Genomic DNA, 26,456 nt, shown 5'->3' with positions numbered 1-26,456 from the left:
GGTAGGGCTGGCCCTGGGAGCTCCCACCACCCACATTACGGAGTAGCCAGCACTGCCGTTACTGCTAAAATTCAAGGTTCAATACCCCAACACATGTGCAAGAGATTTAATGATCACCATGAGGGAAACTTCTAGCTTCTGCCAAGTGGTCCTGTGACCTGTCTGCCCCATTTCACAGTCATCTGATGAGTTTGGATGAGAAGATGCTTTAGATTAGCTGAGAGTGACCCAATATATTTCTGGTCAGAAACCCAGATGACACCCCCACTACCCCACTTAATAAGGGGCATGATTCGCCAGTTCTCCTGCAAAAGTTGCATTGAAATTAATGAGGGCACTTTCTGTATGGGATGTTGCTCTTCTCTCTGCCTTTCTCAAGGGCATTTATCACCCTAAAACCTTATTGGGAAAACAGACAAAAGAATTTATTCCCAGCTCCAATTCACTTTTCCTTGCAGGCCCTACCATATTCTAGAACAGGCTTCCTCAACCTCGGCCCTTCAGATGTTTTGAGACTACACTTCCCACCATCCCTGACCACTGGTCCTGCTAGCTAGGGATCATGGGAGTTGTAGGCCAAAAACATCTGGAGGGCTGAGGTTGAGGAAGCCTGTTCTAGGGACTATTGTTGTTTGTTGGTGTTATTTTCTTGTTCTTCTAATGCTTCTGCTAGACTTGCATTTAAAGGATGTTTTGTATAGGATTGGCAACCTTGCTGCAGAGATAACTGATGCTGTTGAATTACAGTTCCCCTCATCCCTGGATTATTGGCCCTGCTGGCTGGGACTGAGAGCAGGAGGGCACCGTGTTGTCTACCCCTGCCTTGTTGTGTTGTTTCCTTTTTAAAAAAACAAAAACTAAATATAATATGTAATGTGGTCAGAGCACATCACATACACTATCTCAGGCATTATTATGACGACCCCATAAATAGATCAGTGTTACCCCCTACTACAGAGATGGGGGTTAAGGAAATTGCTTGCTTAAGGCTAGTTCACAAATTCATGGCTGAGAGAGTTCAAATGTTTAATAGCTTACTCTGTTAACCACTCTGCTTTTGTTGTTTGGCAGTGGAAATTTCATGGCTTTAGGCATTTCAATATATGCAGAAAAGCAACAACACAAACACCCCAGGTCCCTCTAGAAATGGGTGTACCTGCATTCCTGATCATGTGCGCTGGGGGGGGGTCTCGTGTGTCTCTTGTACCCAAAGCAGATGGTGAGATGGATCTCCTGCTTATTTATTTAACAGCAGCCCCGGGAGGAGGAGGGAATGGCTTCAAATCAAGGCCATGGTGCTGAGGGAATCAATGGGGAAGGGACCCTTTCTCTTGTTCCTGCCCCCCAACAGAAATCCCCACTGAGCCAAAAGTGCTGTTTGCCCAACTGTGAATCTGCATAGTTACCCTGTGGGCAGCTTCCAAGGCAGTAGTTCAGTTTGGGTGAATTGGCACAGGGAGCAGAGTGGCTCAGCCTCTCCTCCAGGCTCCACCTGCGGCTGCCTTTAGATAAAGACAGAACCTGCTCTCAGGTCTCCCACCCCACATCTTCCAGGGGGGCCCTCAGCCTACTTCCTCGCATTTCTCCCTCCCACCCCCCCCCCCTGCTCACTCTGCCTGCAAAGGGGTTCTGCCCCTTTAAATACTAAAAACCGCCAAAGTTAAACTTCAGCAAAATAGCTGCTGCCTGCCAGATTCTTGTTGCCGCCTCAGTGCTTCCTGCTGAGCTTGGCCTCTGCTTGCCAAGACAGCTCCAGGGGCCCTGGGCTGGGAGAAGGATTACAGGCAGGCCCACCAGCCCTACCGGGAAATGGGGAGGGACAGGGCTGGAAAGGACCTGGAGCTCCAGGCCTCTTGCTGCCTCGGACCTGCTTCTAAATGGACTTCACACAGTGCAGAGGCAGACCAGGGATCCCCTCCCGCCACAAGAGCAGTCATGGCCACCCACCGGGATGGCTTGAACAGAGGATCAGGGACATTCATGGAAGATGGGGCTGTCAGTGGCTTGTAGCCACAGGGACAGTGGTCTGAATGCTCCTTCTAGGAATCACAGGTGGGGTGAGGGCCGCTACCCTGGGGTCCGGCTTGCAAGTTTCCCATAGATCACACAGTGCTGGACTTGGGCGTTTGTTTTGATCCAGCAGGGCTCCTTTTAGGTCCTTAATTGCTGGTTCTTTGGTTGGCATCTTGTTTTTCTTCAGTTCTTACAGGGCAATCTTTGCCAACCTGGTACCCTCCAGATGTTTTAGGCCAGGCATAGGCAAACTTGGCCCTCCAGATGTTTTGGGACTACAGCTCCCATGATCCCTAGCTAGCAGGACCAGTGGTCAGGGATGATGGGAATTGTAGTCTCAAAACATCTGGAGGGCCGAGGTTGAGGAAGCCTGGCTTGGCCAAAGCTGATATAGGACATGTTTCTCCTGTTTGAAAGAGCTGTGATGAAATCACAGGCGTGGGGTGATTCTGGCCAGATTCTGTGTGTGGAATGTGCAGAGACAGAGCAGGGCATCAGTGAACCAGTTTGTATCTCTGTGTTGTGGGTGTAGGAAACGTGGGAGGAGGCTGTTCTGGACCCTTGTGCTTTATGTGGCAAGGCAGGGCTTCTGTAAAAAAATAGTTTTGTGAATTCATTCAGAATATTAGATCTATAGTAATTGATTCCCCCCCCCCCATTTGCTGTATTCCCCAATTAAAATCTCCCCTCTCCCTTCCAGCTGTTCTGTGCCCCACATGATAGCTATAAGTTTCCCTCTATGGAAAATAAGCAACTTGCAAGCTCATTTAAAGTACTGGAGAAAATATTAGAGAGCAGGCAATGTCTTAAATGTTCATTAGCTGTGCAAACTAGCATTTCACTCCGATATCGTTAATCTTCTAAGACAGGTATCTCACGCTGCTTTCTCTCCTGGCCCTGAGAAATGGGTGGAGAGGCCAGTTGACATTTGAGCTTGAAATGGAGAATAGCGACATATGCTTACACACCACACTTTTTATTGTGAGCTGTTGATATTCAAAGGAGATAAGTTACAATATATTTTAAATCATTTCTGGCCAATTTGAAAATTAGTGTAGAGTTTGAGCTGGTGGTTTGAACTCAAGTTTGTTGAGTCACAAATTTGCATGCCAAAATAATATTAATTTACTTTGATTCAAAGATTATTGGCTGCAGCAGGTACACTCCATTATAGAGAAGAAATCCCCATACTCTCATCTGCCCCACAGATGGCTGATTGGGTTGAGAGATCACAGGAGGTGGATCAAGTTTGCAAGGTTGCTTGAGTTCAAAATGTGAGAGAAATGCTGTGCTAAGCATGAGAACATAATGATTTGTCCAAGAGCCTCAGCTGAAGGAATGATCTCCCGGGTCCATTTCCAACATCCCCATTTGCTCAGCCATGCGCTCTCTCTCACTGTACCTCCATTTTTTCCAACCCAGCAGCCCTCTGCCTGACCGCAGCGCCTATCCTTCCGCAGGACAAAGCCTCTCTGTGGCTCAGGGCCACTTACCAGCCAGCCCTAGAATGGAGAAAGGAAGCCCAGGCGTTGCCAGGAATAACTGGAACAGCTCTCCACCCAGGAATGGTATGGCTCCGAATTTGCATGTGCTCCTTATGGGAACTAGCAAAACTTCAAAGAGACTTATGGAAGTTCTTCTGATGGTGGAGATGTTCTTGTTCGCTTGGAAAATGCAGGTGTACCTTCCTAAGGGATGCTCTGGCTCCTAAAGCAGGATGCTTATGGTCCAGATCAGAGCAGCCGTTTTCACTGTGAGTGGGGGGATCTGTGAGAGCTAAAGCCCCTCTCTGAGTATGGAATTGTGGGCATTGGGTGCACTCTGTATGTTTGCACACAACAAGCGCTGTGCAGTGCGCCCTTATTGCTGTGCCATTGATGGAGGAACTGAGGTGGTTCCAGCGTTGTGGCAGGGGGAACATATACTCCATGTCAGAATGTAAGTAGGAACTGCATCCTTGAAAGCTTCCCATATTCAATAACTCCCTGCAGCTGGAAAGGTAGCATATCAAGGAGAAAGCTCATCTAGAACCCTCCTTTCAGATATGCTAGATTTCTACATGTAGGGAAATTTGGTTTTTTAAAAACCTTAGACACCCACATCTTCTATCTTCATTATGAAGTGGTTGGTCCTAAGAGAACTATCTGAGCCACATGCCCTCTCACAAATGTTTGAATCTGCTCAGAGATGTATATGTGGGAAGTGAACCACCTAAATATGTAACAGAACTAAGAGTAATGCCAATTCCTCCTTTTTTCCACCATGATGCCTAACCCACCCACTAATACCCCTTGCTAATAAGATGCACCCAAGTCTACAGACATTTGGTTTGAAATCCTTAGTTTGTGTTGGAAATGTATCTTAGTTATGGCTGATGGCCAGCTGTTCTACTGCCTAGGGCCAGATTCATACTGAGAGGAATGTGAGGCTTTAGCTTGCCCAGTAGCCTTTCTCTTTAACCCCGAGTGCATGCAGACTAGATTTAGTGATTCAGTCGTGAAGGCGAAACACTCTGCACATGCCTAGACGTACTCATCTCTAGCTATCTCACAGCTGCTTGCCATGTTCTGAGGCCTAACCTTGAATTTTGACTTCCAGAAGTGTGCTATGGTTCAAGTTAAGTTCTGCCTTTTCTTCTGACTTTGACCACCACAGTCCTCTGAATATATGTGAGCATTCCTTTGTGGGGAACACTGTTATCCAGCTGTTGTCTCGTTCTTTTCACACAGATCCTCTGAGACTTGTTGGGATAAGCCCCTTTCTTGATTCTTCAGAAATTGTCTTGGATAGTCCCCCAAAGAGAGATGAGAAGAAGGTGAGATGTGGTTTCCACCCAAGAGGAGATGGATGACGGGTTTTGTTTACACACCAGGACTGGGTTTATCATTGGACATCTTTGCACTAGACCAGTGTTTCCCAACCTTGGGCCTCCAGCTGTTTTTGAACTACAATTCCCATCATCCCTGACCACTGGTCTTGCTAGCTAGGGATGATGGGAGTTGTAGGCCAAAAACATCTGGAGGCCCAAGGTTGGGAAACACTGCACTAGACATAAATTCATTTAGCACATATTCCATCTCCTGGGAAGCCCTGTGGGTTGCAGTTCTGTGAGAGCCTTTCAGACACTGTAGCAGATAATCTTCTCCATGCTACAATCAATTCCCAATATTTTTTGCTGGAAACTTTGACCATTGGAACTATTATAATACAGTGGTACCTCGGGTTACATACACTTCAGGTTACATACGCTTCAGGTTACAGACTCCGCTAACCCAGAAATAGTACCTCGGGTTAAGAACTCCTCTTCAGGATGAGAACAGAAATGGCGTGGCCCCATTAGCTAAAGTGGTGCTTCAGGTTAAGAACAGTTTCAGGTTAAGAACGGACCTCCGGAACGAATTAAGTACTTTACCCAAGGTACCACTGTACTATTAGGAAATTGTAATGTATATATAGCTACTTTTATGGTCCAATTTTCCCTCAAACCATGCTAAATTTCTTAAACATAATGAGCTGTGCCCAATGTTCTCTGTACAACAGCTGCACTAGCATGAACACGTTGCACAACAAAGTTATCAGCAACCTCCTTATTCTGTTGGTGCAAAATATTTTGCCAGGGAAACAAGCATACCTCTAAGTGACTTGTAACGTAGTGCCAAATTGGATACAACCACTTAAAATAGTCTTAAATATCTTAAAATGTTAGCTCCTATGTCATCTGAGTGTAAATTGTTAAACATCATCATCATCGTCATCATCATTATTATTACATTTTATAACCTGCCCTTCATCCACAGATCTCTGGGCAGTTCACAATATAAAAATACAGCATAGAAGCACAAAATAAATAGTTAATATAAAAACAAAACAGAACTTTGTTTTCCTTGTAGCATATTCTGCTGCTCTGAGCAATGGGCCATATTCATACAAATGGTTGGTTTGGGCCAGCAAATCATTAATCTGCTGCAACTTCTGTTCTTCTCCCACTAAGAGCAAAATTGAATTGATGAGGGGCGAATGCAGCAGGCTTTACTTTAAAGAGGATTATGCACCCCAGTCTTGTGGGACTTTCTGGCAATTACCAGTTTAGGGCCAGTCCAGCTGTCCACCCTTGAGAGGACTCCTTCCTTTCTGTAAGTGAGGCACAATGGAAGAGAATCCGGGAATCTTTTGCAGGAATTTGGTCAGGACAAATCCTCTCTAGCTGGGAATGTTTGCATGCTCTTAAAGAGAAAGGAAGGGTGTAGGAGTGCATGAATTAAACCCCTACAAAAAGTGCCTAAATGTGCTTTTTTCTCATCCATGTGAGCCTCGTTTCGTTTTTACTCCAAGGGTTGCCTGTGGCTTAGTGAGTCTTGTTCACTTCTGGCATTCGTGATTCAGGCCAGAGATTTTCAATGCCATTATTCACTTGGTTTTGTGTTGTGCTGGCAAGATGCCCAGGTTCCCTTTTAAAACCTGATGGCTTTGAATTGCATCTTTTAACTCCATGTCTCCTTTTAAATAGTTTTCTCCTCTTTCCAGATGAAAGCTGCTCGGCTCAAATTTGACTTCCAGGCAGAGTCGCCAAAGTGAGTCGCAATACTGGTAACCTTTTGGCATTCACACAATGCTTGGGTCACTTGGCATCCTCATTATGATTTTTAGTCATCATTGTTAATTAATGCAGCACCATTTGCATCAGAGTTGGGGAACCTGTGGCCCTTCCGATGTTCTTGACCATTTGCTGTGCTGGCTGAGGTTGATGGTCCAAAAACTTATGGGAAGCCACCGGTTCCCCAGCCTTGCTCTGCTAGCAAAGAAAGTCAGGGCTCTGCCCTGGGAAACCTGACACCAAAAGACAACAGAAGAGAGACAAAAGGAAGGGCGGAAAGGCTGAGGCAAACAATGAACATGATCAGGTGCAATTTCATGTTCTTAGGTTTTTGTTTCTTACACTCCCTAAGGCTTAATTTCAGGTGGGAATAAATTTAAGTCAAAGGGCTTATGAGAAGAGTGGGATCTGAGGACAGATTTGAAGTGGGAGAGAGAAGTGGTGTTGTGAGCTGCAAAGGGCGGGTGTGCTGTTTCACGAGTTCGCCTCCTGATCCGTATCCTCTCTCTGTAAAGAGTTGGTGTCAGCAACTCGAAGAGGAGGCAATTTGTCCAATTGAAATGAGCAACTTTAAGGAGAGAATATTCCTAATGGAGGTCCATGATGCATCTCTGACAGTGGGACGTTGCCATTTGATTTTTCAGGGAACTGACTTTGCAGAAGGGTGACATTGTCTACATTCACAAGGAAGTGGATAGAAACTGGCTGGAAGGAGAACACCATGGGAGGGTGGGCATTTTCCCCACCAACTATGTGGAGGTAAGTATACCTTGCTATTCCAGGAGAAGGCTTCATTTGATAAACTGAATACATTTTTGTTCAGTATGTAGAAGAGAAGGGAGATAGCAGAATTTTTTTAGCAATCTGGACCTCCATCTGCTTTTAGATACAGCAAGGTTAGTGGTAGTGGGAGAGGGTCTCATGTGCAGCAAAAATGTCCCCTATTTTTGTTTTGGTCCCATTATTTTGCTAATGATGATGATGATGATGATGATGATAATAATAATAGGATCACTAACAAGAGTTCCAGTTTTCTGGGTATTAACATAGCACTATCAGTGCATAAGGGGACGCAGGTGGCGCTGTGGGTTAAAGCCTCAGCACCTAGGACTTGCCGATTGAAAGGTCGGCGGTTCGAATCCCTGCGGCGGGGTGCGCTCCCGCTGCTCGGTCCCAGCGCCTGCCAACCTAGCAGTTCGAAAGTACCTCCGGGTGCAAGTAGATAAATAGGGACCGCTTACCAGCGGGAAGGTAAACGGCGTTTCCGTGTGCGGCTCTGGCTTGCCAGATGCAGCTTTGTCACGCTGGCCACGTGACCCGGAAGTGTCTCCGGACAGCGCTGGCCCCTGGCCTCTTAAGTGAGATGGGCGCACAACCCCAGAGTCTGTCAAGACTGGCCCGTACGGGCAGGGGTACCTTTACCTTTACCTTTATCAGTGCATAAGGTGGTTTATAGAGTAACACAAACAAATGCCAGGTCCCTGCCCCAAGCAGCTTACAGCCTAAATTCAAGCAGCTCTGGCAGGGGGAAGAGGGCAACAAAGGGAGGGAGATTCACAAGGGACAAAGTGAACCAGTGCTGCTCTTAATACTTTGATCCCCCTCGTCTGTGTTGTCTGACAGTGACTCTCCAGTGTGTCCGTGGGAGTCTTTCCTGGCTGGATCTGGAGATACTTGGAGGATTGAACCTTTTGAGTGCAAAGCATGGGCTCTGGCATGGAGCAGCCGTCCCTTGAGTTGGGCAATGAGGACTAAGGGGTTAAGCCAAGAGCTTCGTAATAGTGGAGGTTTTGCGCTAAGCTTAGAAGGAAGGAAGAGAGGTGGCCCTCTGTAGCATCCTGCAAGAAGTGGATATATAAAAAGAAAAATAACAGGCAGAGTGTTTCAAAGCAAAGGAACAATGTTTTCATACAGGACACAGATAATCTGTAGAATTCAACTGCCATGTGTACCTTTTTGAAGGCCACTAAACAACAACAACAATTAATATAAACTAACAAACATTCGGGGTGGGGAGGACAACGAGTACTAGAGTGGGGCACAGGGTATTCCCACCCCCTGGTGGGGTGGGGTGAAGGTTGGGCCCCACACAGTGTTAGGGGAAGAGAGAGTCTTTGTTTCCACAGTAATTGTATCTTCAGATGCACCACTTAATTTTCCTTTAGGTGGTAGCCATTCACTCCTATGGAGAAAGCATCTGAACATTCATGTGATTCAACCTGCTTCTGGGGCTCCTAGAATTTGGGAAGGAGGATCTGGTTTTGCTCCTTACACAGCACACTTGCCAGTATTAGCCTTTTCTGTTTTGACTCACTAAATGTAAGCCATTGAGGGGGTCTGTGATCTATTCCTTGTTCTGATGTTAAGTCCAGTGATGGAAGACTTGGAATTCACTTATTTGCATGTGTTTGGGAAGCCACAGTCATCCCACGCATCTGTTATGGCACACAAATATGGGGATCTCTTCAAAAAATGAATTTGGAAAAACCCTAGAATAAATATCTTTGTGCCATTTCTGAGCTCCCCAAGGCAACTGAGTCTTTCATTCTCAGTTTGTTCAATGAAGGCCAGCGTGCATCTCCTTGACTAAAAATTTAAAAAGGGGATAGGGCCCATTTTAGTACTTTCCACTTTCAATGAGATGTTGAGTCTTAGCCATTCCATTGGAATCAGGAAATGCTACCAGTTATTGATAAGTATGGCCTTTCTTTGGACAGTCTGAGTTCATTAGACTTTGAGATAGCATCTCACCACATGAAATCTCATATTTTAAAGCATGATTTTTGTGCTGATTGCACTTCTGCCTGTCTGTCCAAATGTGCCCCTTTGTATGCCAGACCACCCATTCAGATGCCTTGCCCTCACTCTGCAACCTGCATTGCAGATATCCTATTTGTAGCCCTGGGGCTCCAGTCTGTGCCGTAGCTGAAGAACACTATAGCCCCGTCCCCTATGCGGAGGTCGTGTGCCTGAGGAGTTGCACTCACTACTTGCTGGTTTGCCCAATCCACGAGGACTTAGGAGCAGCCTTGTTCAAAGATGTAAATCTCCCAGTGGGGTATTCAGTTAACTTTTACAGTGGTACCTCGGGTTACATATGCTTCAGGTTACATACGCTTCAGGTTACAGACTCCGCTAACCCAGAAATAGTGCTTCAGGTTAAGAACTTTGCTTCAGGATGAGTAGAGAAATCGTGCTCCGGCAGCGCAGCAGCAGCAGGAGGCCCCATTAGCTAAAGTGGTGTTTCAGGTTAAGAACAGTTTCAGGTTAAGAACGGACCTCCGGAACGAATTAAGTACTTCCCTACACCTTTGAGAAAGGAGCCTGTTGTGCCTTTAGAGCAGCAGGTTTAAGGAGAAATGTCTGTGAGGAGGATAAGTTAGATTCTTCAGGGGAACAAACTCTTACCTGACAGAATGTCTGGCTTTAATAATTATTTTAATTGTGTAATGTACTTTATTTTGTTTTATGTACCGTATTTTTCGCCCCATAGGACGCACTTTTTCCCCTCCAAAAATGAAGGGGAAATGTGTGTGCGTCCTATGGGGCGAATGCAGGCTTTCGCTGAAGCCTGGAGAGCGAGAGGCGTCGGTGCGCACCGACCCCTCTCGCTCTCCAGGCTTCCCGCAGATCTCCGCAAGACGTGGGAGCCCGTGCTGGGCTCCCGCTGCTTGCGGAGAGTTGCCTGCATGATGAAGGCTGGGCACGCTGAGCTCAGCGCGCCCAGACTTCGCACACCTCTCCGCAAACCGCGGGAGCCCTGCTCTGGGCTCCCGCGGCTTGCGGAGAGTTGCCTGTTCTGGGGGCTGGGGTCGGGGGAAGCTCGGGCTTCCCCCGCCCCAGCCCCGCGCCTGGGGGGAAAATAATTTTTTCCCCTTTATTTCCCCCCAAAAAAACTAGGTACGCCTTATGGGACGGTGCGTCCTATAGGGCGAAAAATACGGTATTTTATATTTTGTAATGACTTTGGCTTGACTGACTGAATAGATGAATGAATGAAATGTTGGCACGGGATTCATGCAGAGGCCATGGAATTCCAGGCACGCCAAGGAGTGGGCCAGTGGAGGGAGAGGCAAGGCACTCCATCCCTCTTCTGCACCCAGCACAGGCTGATGGAGGGGAGAGAGGCCCCCCCTTCTTCAAACAGCAGGGGTGGGGAAGCTTTTTTAGGCCAAGAGGAACATTTCTTTCTGAGCTACAACAAGGGAGTGGTGGGCAGGACCAAAAGCAGAACAAGGGCAGAATGATAGACGTTAACTCTCCCCCTGTGCATTAGGCTAGTTCCTACACGTAGTCACACACACACACACACACACACACACACACACACACAAGTCCTCTTTCGAGGCAAGCAAGATGCATTATCAGAGTTCAGGGACACATTCTAGGCAGTTAAAGACATTCAAGAAAGGGTACAAAGCAAGTCAGTGAGGAGTGTGGCCTGAGGCGAGTCCCAAAGGCCAGAGAGAAAGAGAGACCTGGACAGCCACACTTGACCCCTGGACTTAAGGCAAACAGCACAACATGCAGCAAATTGCTGGAGACGGAGGAACTCGGTCCCTTCTCTGCAGCCCCCAGGAGACTGGTAAAATCTTACAGACTAGTAACTTGTGTGGGCTTATTTGCAGAGCAGGACTGAATCCAGAACCACTTGTGCCATGCCACTGCTTGTCTTCCCAATAGGTCCTGCCTCCAACAGAAATCCCCAAGCCGATCAAATCCCCCACCATCCAAGTCCTGGAATATGGAGAAGCGGTAGCTCAGTACAACTTCAAGGGTGACCTGGCAGTGGAGCTGTCATTTCGGAAGGTACAAAACGAAGCAAAAGAACGGGGGTTGGGTGAGGGTGGGAGTGGGAAGCCCAAAGATGGGCAAAGAGAGGAATTCCAGCTCAGGATGGGGCCAGGGGCAAAGGGCGCCAGAGCCTGCTGCCCCCCCCCCCGCCTCGTGGGCTCCAGGCCAGCTCATTCCTCTCTAACAGATGTTCAGTTGTCTGTTTCTGCTTCTCATAAAACTGAGCTCCAAGACAGCCAGTGACATTTTAGTGCCTCGGGCAGAAGATCCAAACGGCGTCTCCCATGGTGATGAAAAATGTAATAAAAATGCAATAAATTGACCATTTCAGTGCCCCTTTTCATGGTAAACCCCCAAATCTGTTTTCGCAGGCAGACCACCTCCATCTTGTCTAACAGCAGAGCCGGCCCTGACTGGGCTATTAATATTCTGCTTGCTGTTGCTGACTCGCTCCCACCAAACCCCGTCCACATCCCCAGAAAACTTCTGGGAGTTCTGCACGAAAGATAAACTAGACAAAGAACATTTTGTATAGCTTGCTTGAATGTGAATTAGATTTTACATAATTTACAGACTTTGTTCTGACCCTTTTTTTGGAGTTGGTGCTTAATTTGGTGGCATTTTACAAAGTGTAACAGGGTAATAGCAAGAAAAAAGATATGGGAAAGTGGAGTTTTTATGGGACAAAGACTCTTGGCAGGAAGCAAGGTAAGATAGAGGGACAGGTCACTCTGCAGAACTGAGATGTGCTGTTCCTAAATACAGGATTTTTTATGGATGCTGCCTGAACATGTGTCACACTCAATAAGGACTAGAAACTTGTTTTTACAAAAAGAAACTCATCTATTTTGCAGAGAAGCCAAAATTTTGCATTGATTGGCAATTAAGGTATCACAAGGAGAAACCTTGTAAAAATACGGACTTCCAAATATGATTCCCCCTCCCCCAATGTTAGACCTAGTTTTTCGTAATTTCATCTGGATGCTGGTTCAGCCAATGCTAAAGTCACTTTTGTTGTTGCTGGACTGAGCTATGAAATTGAGCTAGGTCCTCTGACAACCTACTGGGTGCTAGAGGAAATTTGGCAGCTTCCTCCCGACAGACCACCAGCACTGCCCAGTTTGGACTTAGCATTGCTCTGAAGTTTCCATTCTCAGCATACCTTTATCTGTTAAGCAGTACATTCCCAGCAGGATCGTGGGTGACCTTTATTTTCTAGGAAAAGCTGGGAGCCCTGAAGACCTGGAATTACCTGTGTCACATGATCAGATCTCTTTGATGCACCAGGAAGTTCCTTTGGGGGCAGACACTTCTGCGGTGCATAAACCTACATGAAAGTTGGGTGCAGATTGCAATGTGTAAAATCACTGGTGAGGGGTTTGACTGTTGTGTTTTGCTGCTTAAACACGCTGTGTACACTTGCAGGGAAGACCAACCAATTGTGATCTAGCAAGCATGCACAGGAAAGCAACAGTATAGGTGCATATGCTTATTGTGTGATATTCTACGTGTGGGTTTCACAACCTCTTAACCACTCCATGTAGCCTGTCCAGAGTTTGCCTCCCAGCCCGTAATGCCACCAGCTGCAAGAAAGAGTCCTAGGTGTAAGAGGGCATGTGGTGTGTTGGTCAGAGTGTCAGACTAGGACTGGAGAGAGCAGCTTTCACATCCCCTCTCAGCCTTGAAGCTTTCTGGGCCAGGCACTCTCTCTCAGCCTTGGCAATAAAATGGGGGTGTGCATGCTCCACGGAGAACAGGTGGGATATAGATAGATAGATTAGATGTGGGTTGTTGTTGTTTTAATGAGCAGTGTCCTTAGTGTTTCAGGAGACAGCTGTCACCTGTATGACGATCATAGGAAGGACTATCTGGGGGTGATGTTGCTAAACCTTTCAAGGTACCAAACAGGACAGAGGAGTGGAGCAGAACCGCAAATGCTTGGGCTGGAAGAGCTTGTGGGTCTGTCAGGCTCCAGCTTTAAATTAGCCTCTTGTAAAAGTGCAGGAAATGACCACCTGTCAGAAATTCTTCAGCTGGAATTCCTGTATTGCAGGGAGTTGGACTAGATGACCCTTGAGGTCTCCTCCAGCACTACATTTCTGTGAAATCTCTTAACCAGGCCAATTAGTCAGCCTCAGGAGCTTCCTTGTGCTGATCTTTCCTTCTCCTCCTTTCCAGGGCGAGCGCATCTGCCTGCTTCGCAGGGTGGACGGAAACTGGTACGAGGGCCGCATCTCTGGCACCAACCGCCAGGGCATTTTCCCAGCCAACTACGTGCAGGTGGTGAAGGAGCCAAGAGTGAAGAACTCGGAGGAGTTTCCTTCCTCTCCAGGCCTGCGGGCCCCTTCTGGCTCCCCGTCCCAGCCACACTCCCCCGGCCTCAGCACCAGGGGGCAGCTCAACACCTCCCCGTTGGGCCTGCGGGGCTCCCTGGCCACAGATGTGCTGCATTCCTCCTCCTCGAGCCACTCAGGATTCACTTTCCCTGCATCCCCGAAGTTTGAGCACCCAGAGGCTGTGCCCCACAGGCCCCAGAGCACAGCCAGAGCCGCCTCCTTCAGTCCCCACAGCCAGAGCCCTGTCAAAACATCCAGCAGCAGCCCATCATCGCCAGCCTCATCCTTCCAGATTCAGGAGCCTGAGCAGCCTGCTGCCCCCACCTTGGCTCCACAACCACAAGCCGTCTTCCCACCGCAGGTGAGGCCCTGGCTGCTCCCCTCAATTCTCCTTTCCTTGCCCCCCACCTACAGTGGTAGGTACCCACCATATCCTTGCTTTGCAAGCAGTTTGAAGACCCTGGACCAGCTTTGCAATGGGCCTCCTATGTCAGTGGACACTCAGTCATGAGCGAACGTGGCCTTGACAGTGGCAGGCAGCCATTTAAATTCCCCCCACCCCACCCACACACCACGCCAATGTAGCACCAGTCCAGGCGTTGGTGCTGGTAAGCGCTGCCAAGGCGCCAAGGGTCCTGCTGTGAAGGCCTGGGAAGGGATGTCAGAGAGGGCAAATGCACTTCGGTTTTAGAGGAAGCATAAAAAACACCTGTCCTCAAAAAACTGATCTTTAAGGGCAAAGATTCCACTTTCTGTGTTAAAATGAATAATGTAAGCTAGAGAGATGGTAATATTCTGTCTCCATTCCTACAGACCCTCCTGGCTGTGGCCTTCACTCAGCCACCAGCACTTTGAAGTTCCATGTCTGCCCCATGTCTTGGGGCTCAGTCCACCCGCTACAAATCCACCGAACAGTAACATAATCTAGCCCAGGTGTTTCTCAGCTTCTCTGTAGTGCTTCTGCAGCAGACCAAGGGCATTATAGTTCCTAAGTTTGGTTAAGGTCTCCAGGTGCAGTCCCTTCCTCCCTGTCTCCATGCCTAAGAGGCAGTGTGTCCCCATTTTACTTCCATTAGCCTTAGATTAATGGCACTTCCTGCCCAAGGGCTCAGGACATGGTGCCATTGCTCCCCCCCCCAGCTCTGTCCTCCCCACGGCTTCCCCTTTCCCCCTTCCTTTCTCCACAGGCAGCTGCTCCTGGAGCTTCCCAGCCACGCAGCCCTGGACACGTCTCTTCATGTGCGCAGTGGACCCTGTAAGTGAGGCTGGTGACGAGGGGCTGGGAAGTGCAAAGCAGGGGTGGGGTGGGGAGTTTTGCTGCTCTGCCTGGCGGCTGGCCAAGCCCCTCCCTCCCTGCGCAGTGACCCGTGGGGAGGGCTGGCTGCAGACGGCCCCCTGGGGCGCCAGCCAGGGACAGTGTCTGGACTGTGGCTTGGAACAAGGCCCTTTTTCAGAGGGGCTTGCACAGTGCCTGAGCTGTGCCTCTGGCTGCTCTACCTGTGCCTTGGCTGGCCTTTCCAAGCATTGCAAACTCCTGCTGGAGAAGACAGAGACAACTCAGCATCTCCTAGCGGCAGCACTCTCCCCCCCCCCCCAGTCAGGAGGGAAGGCGATGGGGCGGAGGGCAGCCCAGAGTGTTTGCCTCGGCACATTCCTTTTCCATGTGCAAAGCACAGTTCACTGGCTCTGATCCACACAGCCTGCAGAGTGGAAATGGCAAAGAGAAATGTCCTCTCCTTATTCTTTGATTTGCTTTTTGAAGTGTTTACTGTTTGAGGCACATTTCTTTTTTTAAAAAAATACACATCTTTTATTTATTTGTATTTAATTTATGATTATGCTTGCAGCCTGCCTTCCCCCCCCCCCCCGAGCTCAAGGTGGCATGCCTTGTTTTCCCTCCCCCTCCCTCCAACCCTGTGACGTCAGGTAGGCTGAGAGTTGGTGACTGGCTCCAAGGTCAGCCAGGGATTTGAACCTTGGTTTCCCAGCTCAAGGCCAACATTACACCAGGCTGTGCTTTCACTTAAATCAATCAGGAAGGAAGTGGGCTCACAAAGTGGCTTCTGTTTTTCAGATACCAGGCTCTCTATCAGTACAGACCCCAGAATGAGGATGAGCTGGAACTTCATGAAGGGGACCAAGTGGATGTCATGCAGCAATGTGATGATGGCTGGTTTGTGGGTGTGTCTTGGCGCTATAATTTATGGGACGGGGGAGGACTGTACCATCCCAGCACTGGAAGGTGGGCTGGGCTGTATGCTACTTTTCTGGGGCCTTTGTTATGGCCTGAGGTCTCCTTTCCCTCCCACCCTGGCCACCAATAGCCTTAGGAACAGGCTATCACGACACCGGCTGCTTTTGCATGCCAGGCTTCGTGTGAAGGTGCTGGCTGCCAAGGAGGGAACCACAGCAGCTCTGCTCCTCCTTGGGCTTTTGAGGTCGGCCCATCACCGCATGGAAGCCAAGGTTTGGCTTATAAGGCATGTCATCCAAATCTGGCATCTTTGCTCAGTTCTCTCCTTCTTAACCACAATCTGTAGCCAAGGTTTATCCTATGGTTACAGGTCATGGTTAAGAAGGAGAGATTTTAACTGTGATCCCAAAGTTTGGACAATATGCTAAGCCTAACCTTGGCTTCCCTGCCATTGTGTGCCCAGGGAAGAGCAAAGTGGGTGCCAGCGCTCTCTGGGAGCCAGCACATTTGTCAGGTCATGGTAATCCATACTTTGTCTTGCCATGATGCGCAAGCCATGCCAGAGTATCAGTATCAGACAGACCTCAGTTTCAAGTATCAAACTTGGCATTTGGCTTGCAGGAATGTGATACCTGTAGAGTATGACACTCTACCCTTGCATCTCTATGATGCAAACTTTTTACCTGGCATTGGTCACTGCCCACATGCCCATGTTTTAATTGGAGCCTAGAAACGGCAAAAAGTACATTGGAACTAAGGTCCCTTCATTTTCCCCTGTGTTCACCCATTGAATAGTCCAGCATGGTGTGGGTGATATAGAATCATTACCCTCCAGATCATGCTCTTGAGTAGCTGCAATAGAGCCAAAAGTTCTGGAGAGGCCCCCAAAACAGGATGTGGATGGACATAACTGTGGCCAAAAAAGCTGGTGCTTCAGATTGAAGAGTGAATTAGTACAGTGAATTAGTGCTTCCTTAGAGGCCAATATTTATTTCAAAAGGTTTTTTCAGGACACTCCTGGGAAAAGTTTCTACTGCAGGGTGGGCAACCTTGAGCCTCTTTCCTTCATCAGGGATTCTTGTTTTGCTTTTGTTTGTACCTTAGGTGTCTCTAGAAGAACACATAAATTTGGCACTTTCCCTGGGAATTATGTTGCCCCTGTGTGACTGCTCCTCGACCAACCCCTTGTGTGCCAAGTGGAAACTGAATCTGCTGCTCTTGTATCCGGTTTCCTTGGAAAGATGCCCCACAATCTGTAGACAAGGAGCAAAAAGAGGTGGTCGTGTGAGAGCCAGCCTGGAGCCCAAGCTCTGTTCAAGGAAGGTCTTGCTGCTTGGACTCTGGAGTTCTCTGTTCCTTGACCACCGCCTTCCCCTTCTGTGTCTTGGCTTCCTTGTTCAGGGTGATCACACTCTTCTTCCCCCCCCCCTCCAGTATTTATGAAGCATCATTATTTCAAGCCTTTCTGTGACAAGCAAGAGACTCAGGCTAAGCAGACAATGCAGATAACCCCCTAGGCTCTTTGCTTGCTGTGGCCCAACTGAGTTTCCTCTTGGTGGGCAAATCTGGGAGTGCCAGCCCTTCTGCCAGCTCTCATAGCAGCAGTGCAAGGTGGAGATAGGATTGGGACCCTGTGATTGCCCTGCATCAAATCTCCAGAAAGATCCTTCTTCCTTGCAATGGACCACAAACACTCCTGTGGTGTTCTGCAGACTCTGTAACCAATGTCCCACCACAACTGAAGAGCTGACGGCGCTCTCAACCTTCTCTGTGTTCCATGGGAATGCATGGACCCTGCCTAGAGGAGGCTGCTCCACCAAGTGTATGCAAGGCCGTGTGGCTACCAGTAGTAACATTTTTGTACCCCACCCAACTTCCCTCAAAGGCTTTGGCTGCTGGAGGTCCATCTAAATGGTCTCTCCATCTAAAGGATTCATTTAGAACTTTGATCAAAATAACTTCCAATCATTCCTGTGAGTGGATGCACTATCTTGCTTGTGTTAAACTAAAAGATGTGATCACTTGGAGAGTTAGCAGATTCCTAGGGCTACTCTGCAGCTAGAGCACACTTTGAGCATTCCTTTAGCCTAAACTCTCTGTCTTTACTTGCAGTTCATCTTCATCCTCCTCCTCGCCTAATTTTAAGCACCTGCTACAAAGGGTTTAATATTGATACAATTGTTGGGGGTCAAAGGAAGGAAGTGAAGGGGAGAATTCAGTCCTGTTACGGTTACTGACATCTGTGCTAATTGACCCCAACTAAGAAGCAGTGGTGGTTACTGCTTTTGCATAAGTGCCCATTGTCCACAGCTCCTCTCTGAAGATGCATCTCATTCCTGCCCCCAGCAGCAAAAGCCAGACACCGTTGGAGACCCGCAGGACTCCTATCCTGGCATTAGAAATCTGGGCCTGTTTGTATGTTGCCTGTATCCTGCCCTTAATCTCCTTGAACTTTCCATTCTGGCAGTCTCCTTTCACCTCCAAAGTCAAGGGTCAAGACCGGAGGGAGATTTCTAGGTCTAAAGATATTCTCTAGTGGCTAGAGTAGCTGCAGCTTGAGCTGTTCTCAAACTTCTAGGGATATGCAGCTGGTGAGGCAGAAAAAAACAGAGGAAAGAGACAGTGGGGGATTGTATTGGGCCAAGAACACTGTGACATCTATGTCTCCTGCAGCCTCTTGCACAGTCCTAACAAAATTGTCCTCCACACTGCAGCAGAACAGCTGTGCAAGTGGGGTGTTGAGAGAGTCCCACCCGTGGAGAGAAGATGTGCAGGTTGAGACCAGCCCTGGTGGAGTTGAGTCTCTGCTCTAGGTAAACAACAGAGGCTGCCTTTTGTTTTTAAGAAACATGGTAGCAGCACCTTGCAGGTTCAGACTCAGCATCTTGGCTCAGTGGTTTCCAGACTCTTTACCTTCAAGGAAGCCTTTCCTGCCGCATATGCCACAGAACCAGCACATAGCAAAGGACTGTGGCGCATGCCCAGGTTCACTGGTCCTCCCTGTCATGAGGCAGTGAGGCAACTGCCTCGGGTGACAGGTGCTGGAGGGGCTCAGCAATGCCCTTCATAGGATCGGAGCTGTGTGTGCCATAAGCCTGCCCTAAAGAGCTTGCTTTCATCAGGTGAGCACTCGGCAGGATGTGATCCTCTTGCCAGTCTTAGGCAGTTTAGACACCATACCTTTAAAGCACCCCCCCAAAAATCATGGGAACCATAGTTTACCCCTCAAAAGCTACAATTCCCATCACCTTTAACAAGCTGGTTTCCAGGATTCTTTTGGGGGGGGTTGGGGGGGAGGCAGAATCATAGAATTGTAGAGTTGGAAGAGACCCTGTGCTTCAAATGTGCCTTAAATGTATGGAGTGTGTACAGCCTCAAAATGAGATTCAGGTGCCTCACTGAAACACGATCCTGGTCCATTCAGCTTCTGTATGTGGAACGGGGGGGGGGGGGGGGGCACCAGCGTCTTGTTTGTCTCCAGCAGCAAAGTGTTAGGGGCAGCCCTGCTGTCAAGCCCTCACTCCCTTGAAGCAGCACTTTTGCAAGGGGAGTTTGGTAGAGGCGGCAAATCCTCTTGTGGGAGAGCTCATCTCTCTTCTCTCTCACAACTTGTGAGGAACCCCAACCACCACTATTTGAAACAACCTCATCTAGCGTTTTGGATAAGACTGGGTCTCCTGACCTGACACATGATTCGGAGATGTGTTGTGCCTGCGCTGCACAGCACCACTGAACTCTGTCAGCTTGGAGGAGGCGAGTGGCTGTCTGGTTCGCTCTGGGACAAGAGAGTCCTTGATATTATTGCCTATACAGCTTGTCCTGCCAATAAAATGTCGCTGATCTAAAGTCAAGTGTGGCTCTTGCTGTGTTGTTTCTAAAACGTCCACAGATTGAAGATCCCACAAAGGCAGAGAGCAAGAGAGCACTATCTTAAATGGCTAATTTTGGGAGCCCTGACGGGTGGGAGGTAGACAAATTGACTCTAGAAGCCCTGTCCCTTGGGAAGTTATCCTGTGTGGTATTGTGCAGCTCTTACTTACTTCATGGAGTTTGGCCTGGAGAACTTCTGGCTTGTGTACTTTTCTAGAAAGGCAGTGTAAAGTCTTCAGTTGTCCCCCTGCCATGTGTTAATGTTGGAAACATTGCCATTTGGATTTTCTGCCTGAGGTACCAGTGTGAAGAGTCCTCTGGTGCAGAGGCCTGATGGCTGAGCATCTCACAGCAGGGACAACGCCCAGCCTCTGCCCTTGGACCTTGACAATCCTGAGTGCCTCAGGGAAGACTGCATCCCCTAATTCTGCCATGCGAGAGACAGCAACATCACAGTTTAAAATGGAAGGTTAGAGAGATCCCCATACATTTGTTTATATATGGAGCTATTTAATTTCATTTGCAAATCAAATACTGATTGTGTGAGAAAGAACAAAACAGATTTGCAAGGAGTTGAGGGGGCAGTGCCTTATTGTGGGGGCACTCAAGGGTACACAATACCAGCACATATTTTTTCTAGAAGAAAAGCAATTTGAGGGGATATTGGGAGCAGTAAATATTGTAGAAACAGCAAGGAAGAAAATTCAGGGTAGATAGTGGGGGGAGGAAGCCCTTTCTAGGGCTTCTCTCTTCTTTGACAGTTTTCCCCCTTCCTTTTGAATGGCTCTTTTCCTCTCTCTTAAAGGTAAAGGACACCTGGATGGTTAAGTCTAGTCAAAGTTCACTTTCAGGCCAGGGAGCTGGCATTCGGCCACAGACAACTTTTGGGGTCATGTGGCCAGCATGACTGAACCACTTCTGGTGCAACAGGACACCGTGACAGAAGCCAGAGCGCATGGAAATGCCATTCACTTTCCTGCCACAATGGTACCTATTGATCTACTCTCGCTGGTATGCTTTCAAACTGCTAGGTTGGCAGGAGCTGGGACAGAGCAACGGGAGCTCACCCAGTCACATGAACTCAAACTGCCGAACTTGCGATCAGCAGGCTCCATGGTTTTAGACCACAGCACTACCTGCGTCCCTTTACCTTTACTGTTACCTCTTCCTTTAACAATAACTGGATGTGCAGAAACTGCGTAGCTGAAGATTTTCACATCACTTTTATTTTGTTAGCTTGATATGTCCACATGGCACATATCAAGCTACTGTTGCAGGCACATGAGCAGGTCAGTAAAAGCAAAAAACGGCAATTTAAGCCTCTGAGATGCAAATACTTCCTCTGTATATAAAAGTGTTGAGAGAGAGAGAATGCAATTGGGTTGTTGCCAACAAAGTTCTACTTAGAGTAAGCCCACTGAGCTTAGTGAGTCTAAATTATCACACCCATTGACTTTGATGGGTCTACCCTGAGTAGGACTACCATTGGATACAACCCATTGATCTTCTGTCTCTGTCCCTAGATGTCCCTGCCCACAGCAGAATGACATGCTTGTTTTTCAGTAGTCAAGTGTACACAGAGATTAGCATGGAGGTAGGCTGAGCAACATACCTGAGCTTGGCTGGGTCTTTCTTGGTCAGCTGCCTCCCAGCCTTAGTCACTTTAGGGTTTTACTGAGTTTATTGACTGACCTCAAGAGACAGAGGGAATTAGGCTTCAGGGCAAAACAAAAGACCTCCCTCTGGCTCCAGACACAAACCTATTTTGCAGACATGCCTTCAGTTTTTTATATTGCCTGTGCAGAGGGGCTGTGATCGTCTAGGGTGCCATTTGGGAAGGGCAATATTCTCCCTGCCCCTCACAAATATTTCACTCCCTTGTCTCTCTAGACAGACGGATGCTAACAGTGACACACAATAAAGCTCCCCGGAATCTGCCTCATACTTCTTAAGGCCATAGGCTGACAGCTTCCAAGGGTTTCAGGCAGTGGTTTCTTACAGCCCTACCTGAAGATGACGAGGATTAAAGTCATCCTTAATATGGAATTTATTGCCACTCAAGTTAAGGAACCCACCAAGAATCTTCTATTTTAGATACATGCTTAGGACTTTTATCCACCTAAGACTTTGTTGCCTTATACTTTAAATTATTATTGATCATCTATTGGTATTGTATTTCATCTATATTGGTCATGGTGAACAAATACATATATACTTATTTTGTGGGATTGGGGGTTGTACACTACTCTGATACTTTATATGAGAGGTTTATAAATCTTTAAAAATAATAAATTATTATTAAATACATTTATAGACCATTTCACATCATTAAGCCACCAAAGCAGGTGCACACAATAAAAGCGGAATAAAACACAGAATACAAGTTCTGCAAACACTAAAATCAATTTAACAAACTAAAACAGCAAATAATCAAATTCCAAAAACAGCAAAACCATTTCATCAGATATAAAATTGATATTCCGTAAATAAACAAACAAACCTAGGATCTGCACTGCAGCATGCGCTGCCCCACGGAGATGCGCCCTTCTCTTAAATTCTGGAAAGAAAAGCACATTTGCTTTTGTACCATTATTTTGCTGAAATGCAACACATTTATTTCTTTTTAAAAGTTTTTAGTAAATAAGTCTTTGCAGAGAGGATTGCTAAAGTCACTTCAAGATACTTCCCTCAGTTATGGAGATGAGAGAGATCAGCTGGTACTAAAAATATTGTTAGTCTAAGCATTTTTAATGGGCTAAATTGTAAGAACTGAATCTGCAGGTTTCCCCTTCTTGCCCTCTCTAATGCATGACAATCCTGTTTCCTTCAGCTTTAATGGATTACAAAGTGTGGAACCAAAGAGACGCAGTGAGATTTGCACTTTAATTTATAGCGCAAACATTCTATCATTGGAGTAAGTGATTAAATTTGGTGGGAGAGGCAAGACTTTGCCCACCCTGCCTCCATTCTGGTCTCACTCTTTCAGGTCAGTTTTTCTAAGGCTGCAGTGCATTTAGTAGGGAGGGACCAAGTCCTGTTGAACTGAATGGGGCTTACATCTCCCAAGAGAATGCACAGGCCTGAGCTGTGCCCTTGTTTTTAACTAAAATATGGTGTCAAAAGTCTCATAAACCAAATTCAAAATTTGCTGAAATTGAAAGGCCAGATGTAAGACCATCTCTTTGCAAGGCCAGTGAGGCAAGAGCTCATTCATTGTGGTTTGGAAGTCTGCCTCCTTCTGGCAGCTCCTGCGGTCGAGCTGGTGCCAAATGTATTGCTCTGATTTCTTTTGGACCCCATCAGTACGGCTGAGAGGGAGACAGCCCAGGACCCCCATACCAACGGCCCAGGCTTGTGCCCCAAGGAGGTCACACTGGTGCTGCTGACACAGCAGTTTGACTTCACCCCCGGAGGAGCACTCCATTGTCTCTCGTGACAGGCAGAGGCCAACAGCAGCAGCAAGCCCCACTGAGTGCAGGGGGCTATTGCCAGGGCAGGACTTTGGGGCAGACACCCTGGGCTCAGCTCACTGGCATGGGCAGAAAGGGTCCCAGAGGTAGCAGGGCTGGCTTGCCATATTTTGAAACAAGTGAAGCGATACACATCACCATCTAAGGGAGGTGAGGCCATTAAGCCCCAAGTCTAAAATGCCCTGTTTACTCACAGGTGAGTTCAGACACAATCTGTGCTGGCATCAGGGGACCACTGCTGGTTCCTCAAGGATGCAGGCGCTGCTGCTGCTGCCCCTTGTTGTCTCGACCTGCGTAGGAGGGGTGTTGGTGTTGTCTACACTGGTTGGCAGAGGCTCTCCAGCCCCCCCCCCCCGGAGATGCCAGAGTCTGAGCTTCAGGCTGCCTACATGCACAGCAGATGCTCTGTCATGGAACTACGCTCCTTCCTCTGGGTTCAATGGTCTTACAGTGGGCAGCTCCTTAGAAAGCAAGACGCATCGCAGTACTTCACATTTCAAGATGTGGCAAGCCCATGCTGCTGTGCTAGGGCCCCTCCTGCTTCTCCTGGACTACCCTGGACTTCTGCCCCAGAGCCCCACGCTGATGGTGCCACCACTGGCAGTGCAGCCCAGTCCTAGATGTGTGAACGTTTTCAGAAGTGAGCCCCACAGAACTCCAGGAAGCTTACTCCCATAGACGTTAGGGGTTTCTATTGATTGCATAACATGTATACACTGCTAGATTGTAAGAAAACTCAATGTGGTTTACAAAGAAAATGTTCACAGTTGCAGCCTTAGCTTATTTGCATTAAGATGGATGTTCCCAGAGGGCAGTGCAACCTGGGAGGGCTTTTGTCTCTCCCCTCAGCCCAGAATGGAGAGCCTCTGTGCTTCCAGATGATGTTGGTCTAACTCCCATCTTCCCCGGCCAGCAGAGCTTGTGGTCAAGGGCAACCCGGGTTGAAGTCCAGCAACATCTGGAAGGCCACAGATGCCACACCCCTGCTTTTGGGTTTATCCAAAGCACCTATTGCTGGAAGTGAGATGATGGACTAGTCAGCCCTAGATTTTGATCGAGCAGCATGTTGAGAGCCAGGTGGTGTAGTGGTTAAAATACTGGACTGCAGTTGGGGAGAGCCAGGTTTTCATCCTTCCTCAGCCACAGCCTTCCCTGGAGGAATACTTTTCTGCCTAACCTCCCTCGCAGGGAGTTTGTTGTGCGTAAGAAATGGGGACGGGGCCCATTGGTGTAATACAGCCTTTCTCAGCCTCGGGTCCCCAGATGTGGTTGGACTACAACTCCCATCATTCCTAGCTAGCAGGACCAGCGGTCCGAGATGACGGGAGTTGTAGTCCAACCACATCTGGAGCATTCAACCGAGGCTTTTTCGCTCTCCAGTGAAGAGCGAGCGGGGGCGCCGCGTGGTCGCCTCTGCCGCGGTCTCTTCTCGGCCCCGCCGGGCAGCAGCAGCCGCCTTCCCCGGCGCAGCCTGCAGGGGCTCCGGGGCTCCGGAAGGAGGCGCTCGCCTCCGCTCCCTTCGCCGCCGCCGCCGCCGGCCCGCCAGGAGGCGCGTCCGCCCCTTCGCGGGAGCGAGGAGGCGGCGGCGGCGGCGGCGCGCGGCCAGAGCAGCTCGGGGCGCCCGGGGCAGCAGCAGCAGCAGCAGCCGCCGCCGCCTCCTCCTCCTCCGCCCGCCCGGCCTCTCCGGCGCGCCTCTTCCTGGGCGCCTTCGGGCCCCCCGAGCCCCGTCTGGCGGTGAGTGTCCCGGGGGGGGGGGGCAGCAGCCCGACAGGTGAAGTTGGCGCAGGAGCTCCGCTCGGGCGAGACTCGGGCGGCGGGGCTTCGGGTTCTGGGCCGGGGAGGGAAGAACCAAGATCATGCCCAAGGTGCGTCCCGTCCTCCCCGTTCTTTGGAACTCCCCGCCTCTTGAAGATTTTGCGCGCACCGTACAAATTCCCTCGCTCCTATTTCTTTCGGGGATGCTTTCCGCAATCAAATTAAGCAAGTTATTTTCCCCTCCGGTGTCTTTTTATTGGCTCTTAGTTTTGATTGCCCTGTTCTTGTCGCATGACTTCAATTGTTCTTTTTAGCTGTAGCTTAAAGGAGATCTGTAAATAAGAGTAAGCAGATCCCTCGCCGGGCGAACGAGACTCGCATTCTGGCGTTTCAGGGGCATTCAAGAGGCTTCGCGAGTCCGGCGACTGATGGGGATTCCCTTTCAGGGAGAGAGACATCTGGCCCAGAAAATGCTGCTTCTTCCTGCCAACTCCTTCTGTCCTTCTGTGCTCCTCTCCTCCTGGAAAGGGTGCCAAGGCTCTTCACAGAATTCAAGCGGACAGGCTCTTGTGCTTGGAGCTTCCAGTCTGCAATTTGCCAGAGGGGAGGCCACTGAGGAAGGGAGAGGGGAGCAGGTGTCTCTGTTTTTTGGCTGAGGGTATATCCATCCCATGGAGATCAACAGGACTTCAGGAAGCTCTCCTCAAATCAGGGATGGGGAGCCTGTCACTCTCCAGCCCTTGTGGGACCCCATTCCCCTGGCCAGCATGCCTAGCGGTTGAGATTCTGGGAGTAGCCTTCCAGCAGCACCTGCGGGGCCATGGCTATTGTGACTGACGTGGCACGTGGGGACCCTGCCTGCGGAGAGAAGCTCTTTAGTATGGATCTGGTTTGAGAGAGCCCCCACTAGTCTGGGGTGGGTCAGGGAGCCCCCCTTTCAGTCCTTCCCAGCACAATCCCACCCTGTTGTGTGTGGCTACGGAAGAGACCTTGAATGCTAGCGGAGGACAAGCTGACGCCATCGGGTGCAGGAAAGCTTATGCCTCAATAAATTTTCTTAGATTTAAGGTGCCCAGAGTCTTTCCCCGACCCCCTTACCCCCAGGAAGAGTCTAGCCCAGGCATAGGCAAACTTGGCCCTCCAGGTGTCTTGGGACTTCAACTCCCATCATCCCTGACCACTGGTCCTGTTAGCTAGGGATGGTGGGAGTTGTAGTCCCAAAACACCTGGAAGGCAGAGTTTGCCTGTGCCTGGTCTAATCCTTTGGAATGTGGTCACCTTGTGTCAATGTTGTCTCTGAACGGAGGTCTGTCTCTGGTGGGCTTGCTGATTCAGTCCCTCCTCCGAAAGGTTTGCCCTGAAATTGGTTCTCATTGCCAGCTAATATAATAAAGAACTGCGTGCCCTTGAGCATGTGCAGAGTGTCTTTC

At 48.8% G+C, this 26,456-nt stretch overlaps 2 protein-coding genes across 15 annotated transcripts in view; both read left to right on the top strand.

Moving 5' to 3' along the window:
- Positions 1-19,782, top strand: part of SORBS3 (sorbin and SH3 domain containing 3) — a 69,789-nt gene extending 50,007 nt beyond the window's left edge. For 11 of the 13 annotated variants that reach the window (XM_079954992.1, XM_079954984.1, XM_079954983.1 and 8 more), the window contains 9 exons: positions 3,436-3,581; positions 4,743-4,828; positions 6,538-6,584; positions 7,252-7,366; positions 11,291-11,416; positions 13,580-14,098; positions 14,925-14,992; positions 15,812-15,918; positions 17,036-19,782. In XM_079954992.1, coding sequence (XP_079811118.1) covers positions 3,436-3,581; positions 4,743-4,828; positions 6,538-6,584; positions 7,252-7,366; positions 11,291-11,416; positions 13,580-14,098; positions 14,925-14,992; positions 15,812-15,918; positions 17,036-17,097 — 1,276 coding nt within the window. In that variant the 3' untranslated portion in view covers positions 17,098-19,782. The remainder of the gene's footprint in view (positions 1-3,435; positions 3,582-4,742; positions 4,829-6,537; positions 6,585-7,251; positions 7,367-11,290; positions 11,417-13,579; positions 14,099-14,924; positions 14,993-15,811; positions 15,919-17,035) is intronic. The other 2 variants (XR_013833381.1, XM_079954990.1) reach the window with 2 other exon arrangements.
- Positions 19,783-24,888: 5,106 nt separating this feature from the next.
- PDLIM2 (PDZ and LIM domain 2) overlaps positions 24,889-26,456 on the top strand; it is a 56,025-nt gene continuing 54,457 nt past the window's right edge. For both annotated transcript variants that reach the window (XM_079955163.1, XM_079955161.1), the window contains exon 1: positions 24,889-25,005. The gene's annotated coding sequence lies outside the window, so the exon portion shown is untranslated. The remainder of the gene's footprint in view (positions 25,006-26,456) is intronic.

This window comes from Podarcis cretensis (assembly GCF_951804945.1).
Source record: "Podarcis cretensis genome assembly, chromosome: 15".
NCBI lineage: Eukaryota > Metazoa > Chordata > Lepidosauria > Squamata > Lacertidae > Podarcis > Podarcis cretensis.
Note: the sequence above shows the minus strand (reverse complement) of the source record. Positions and strands in the feature narration are given on the sequence as shown.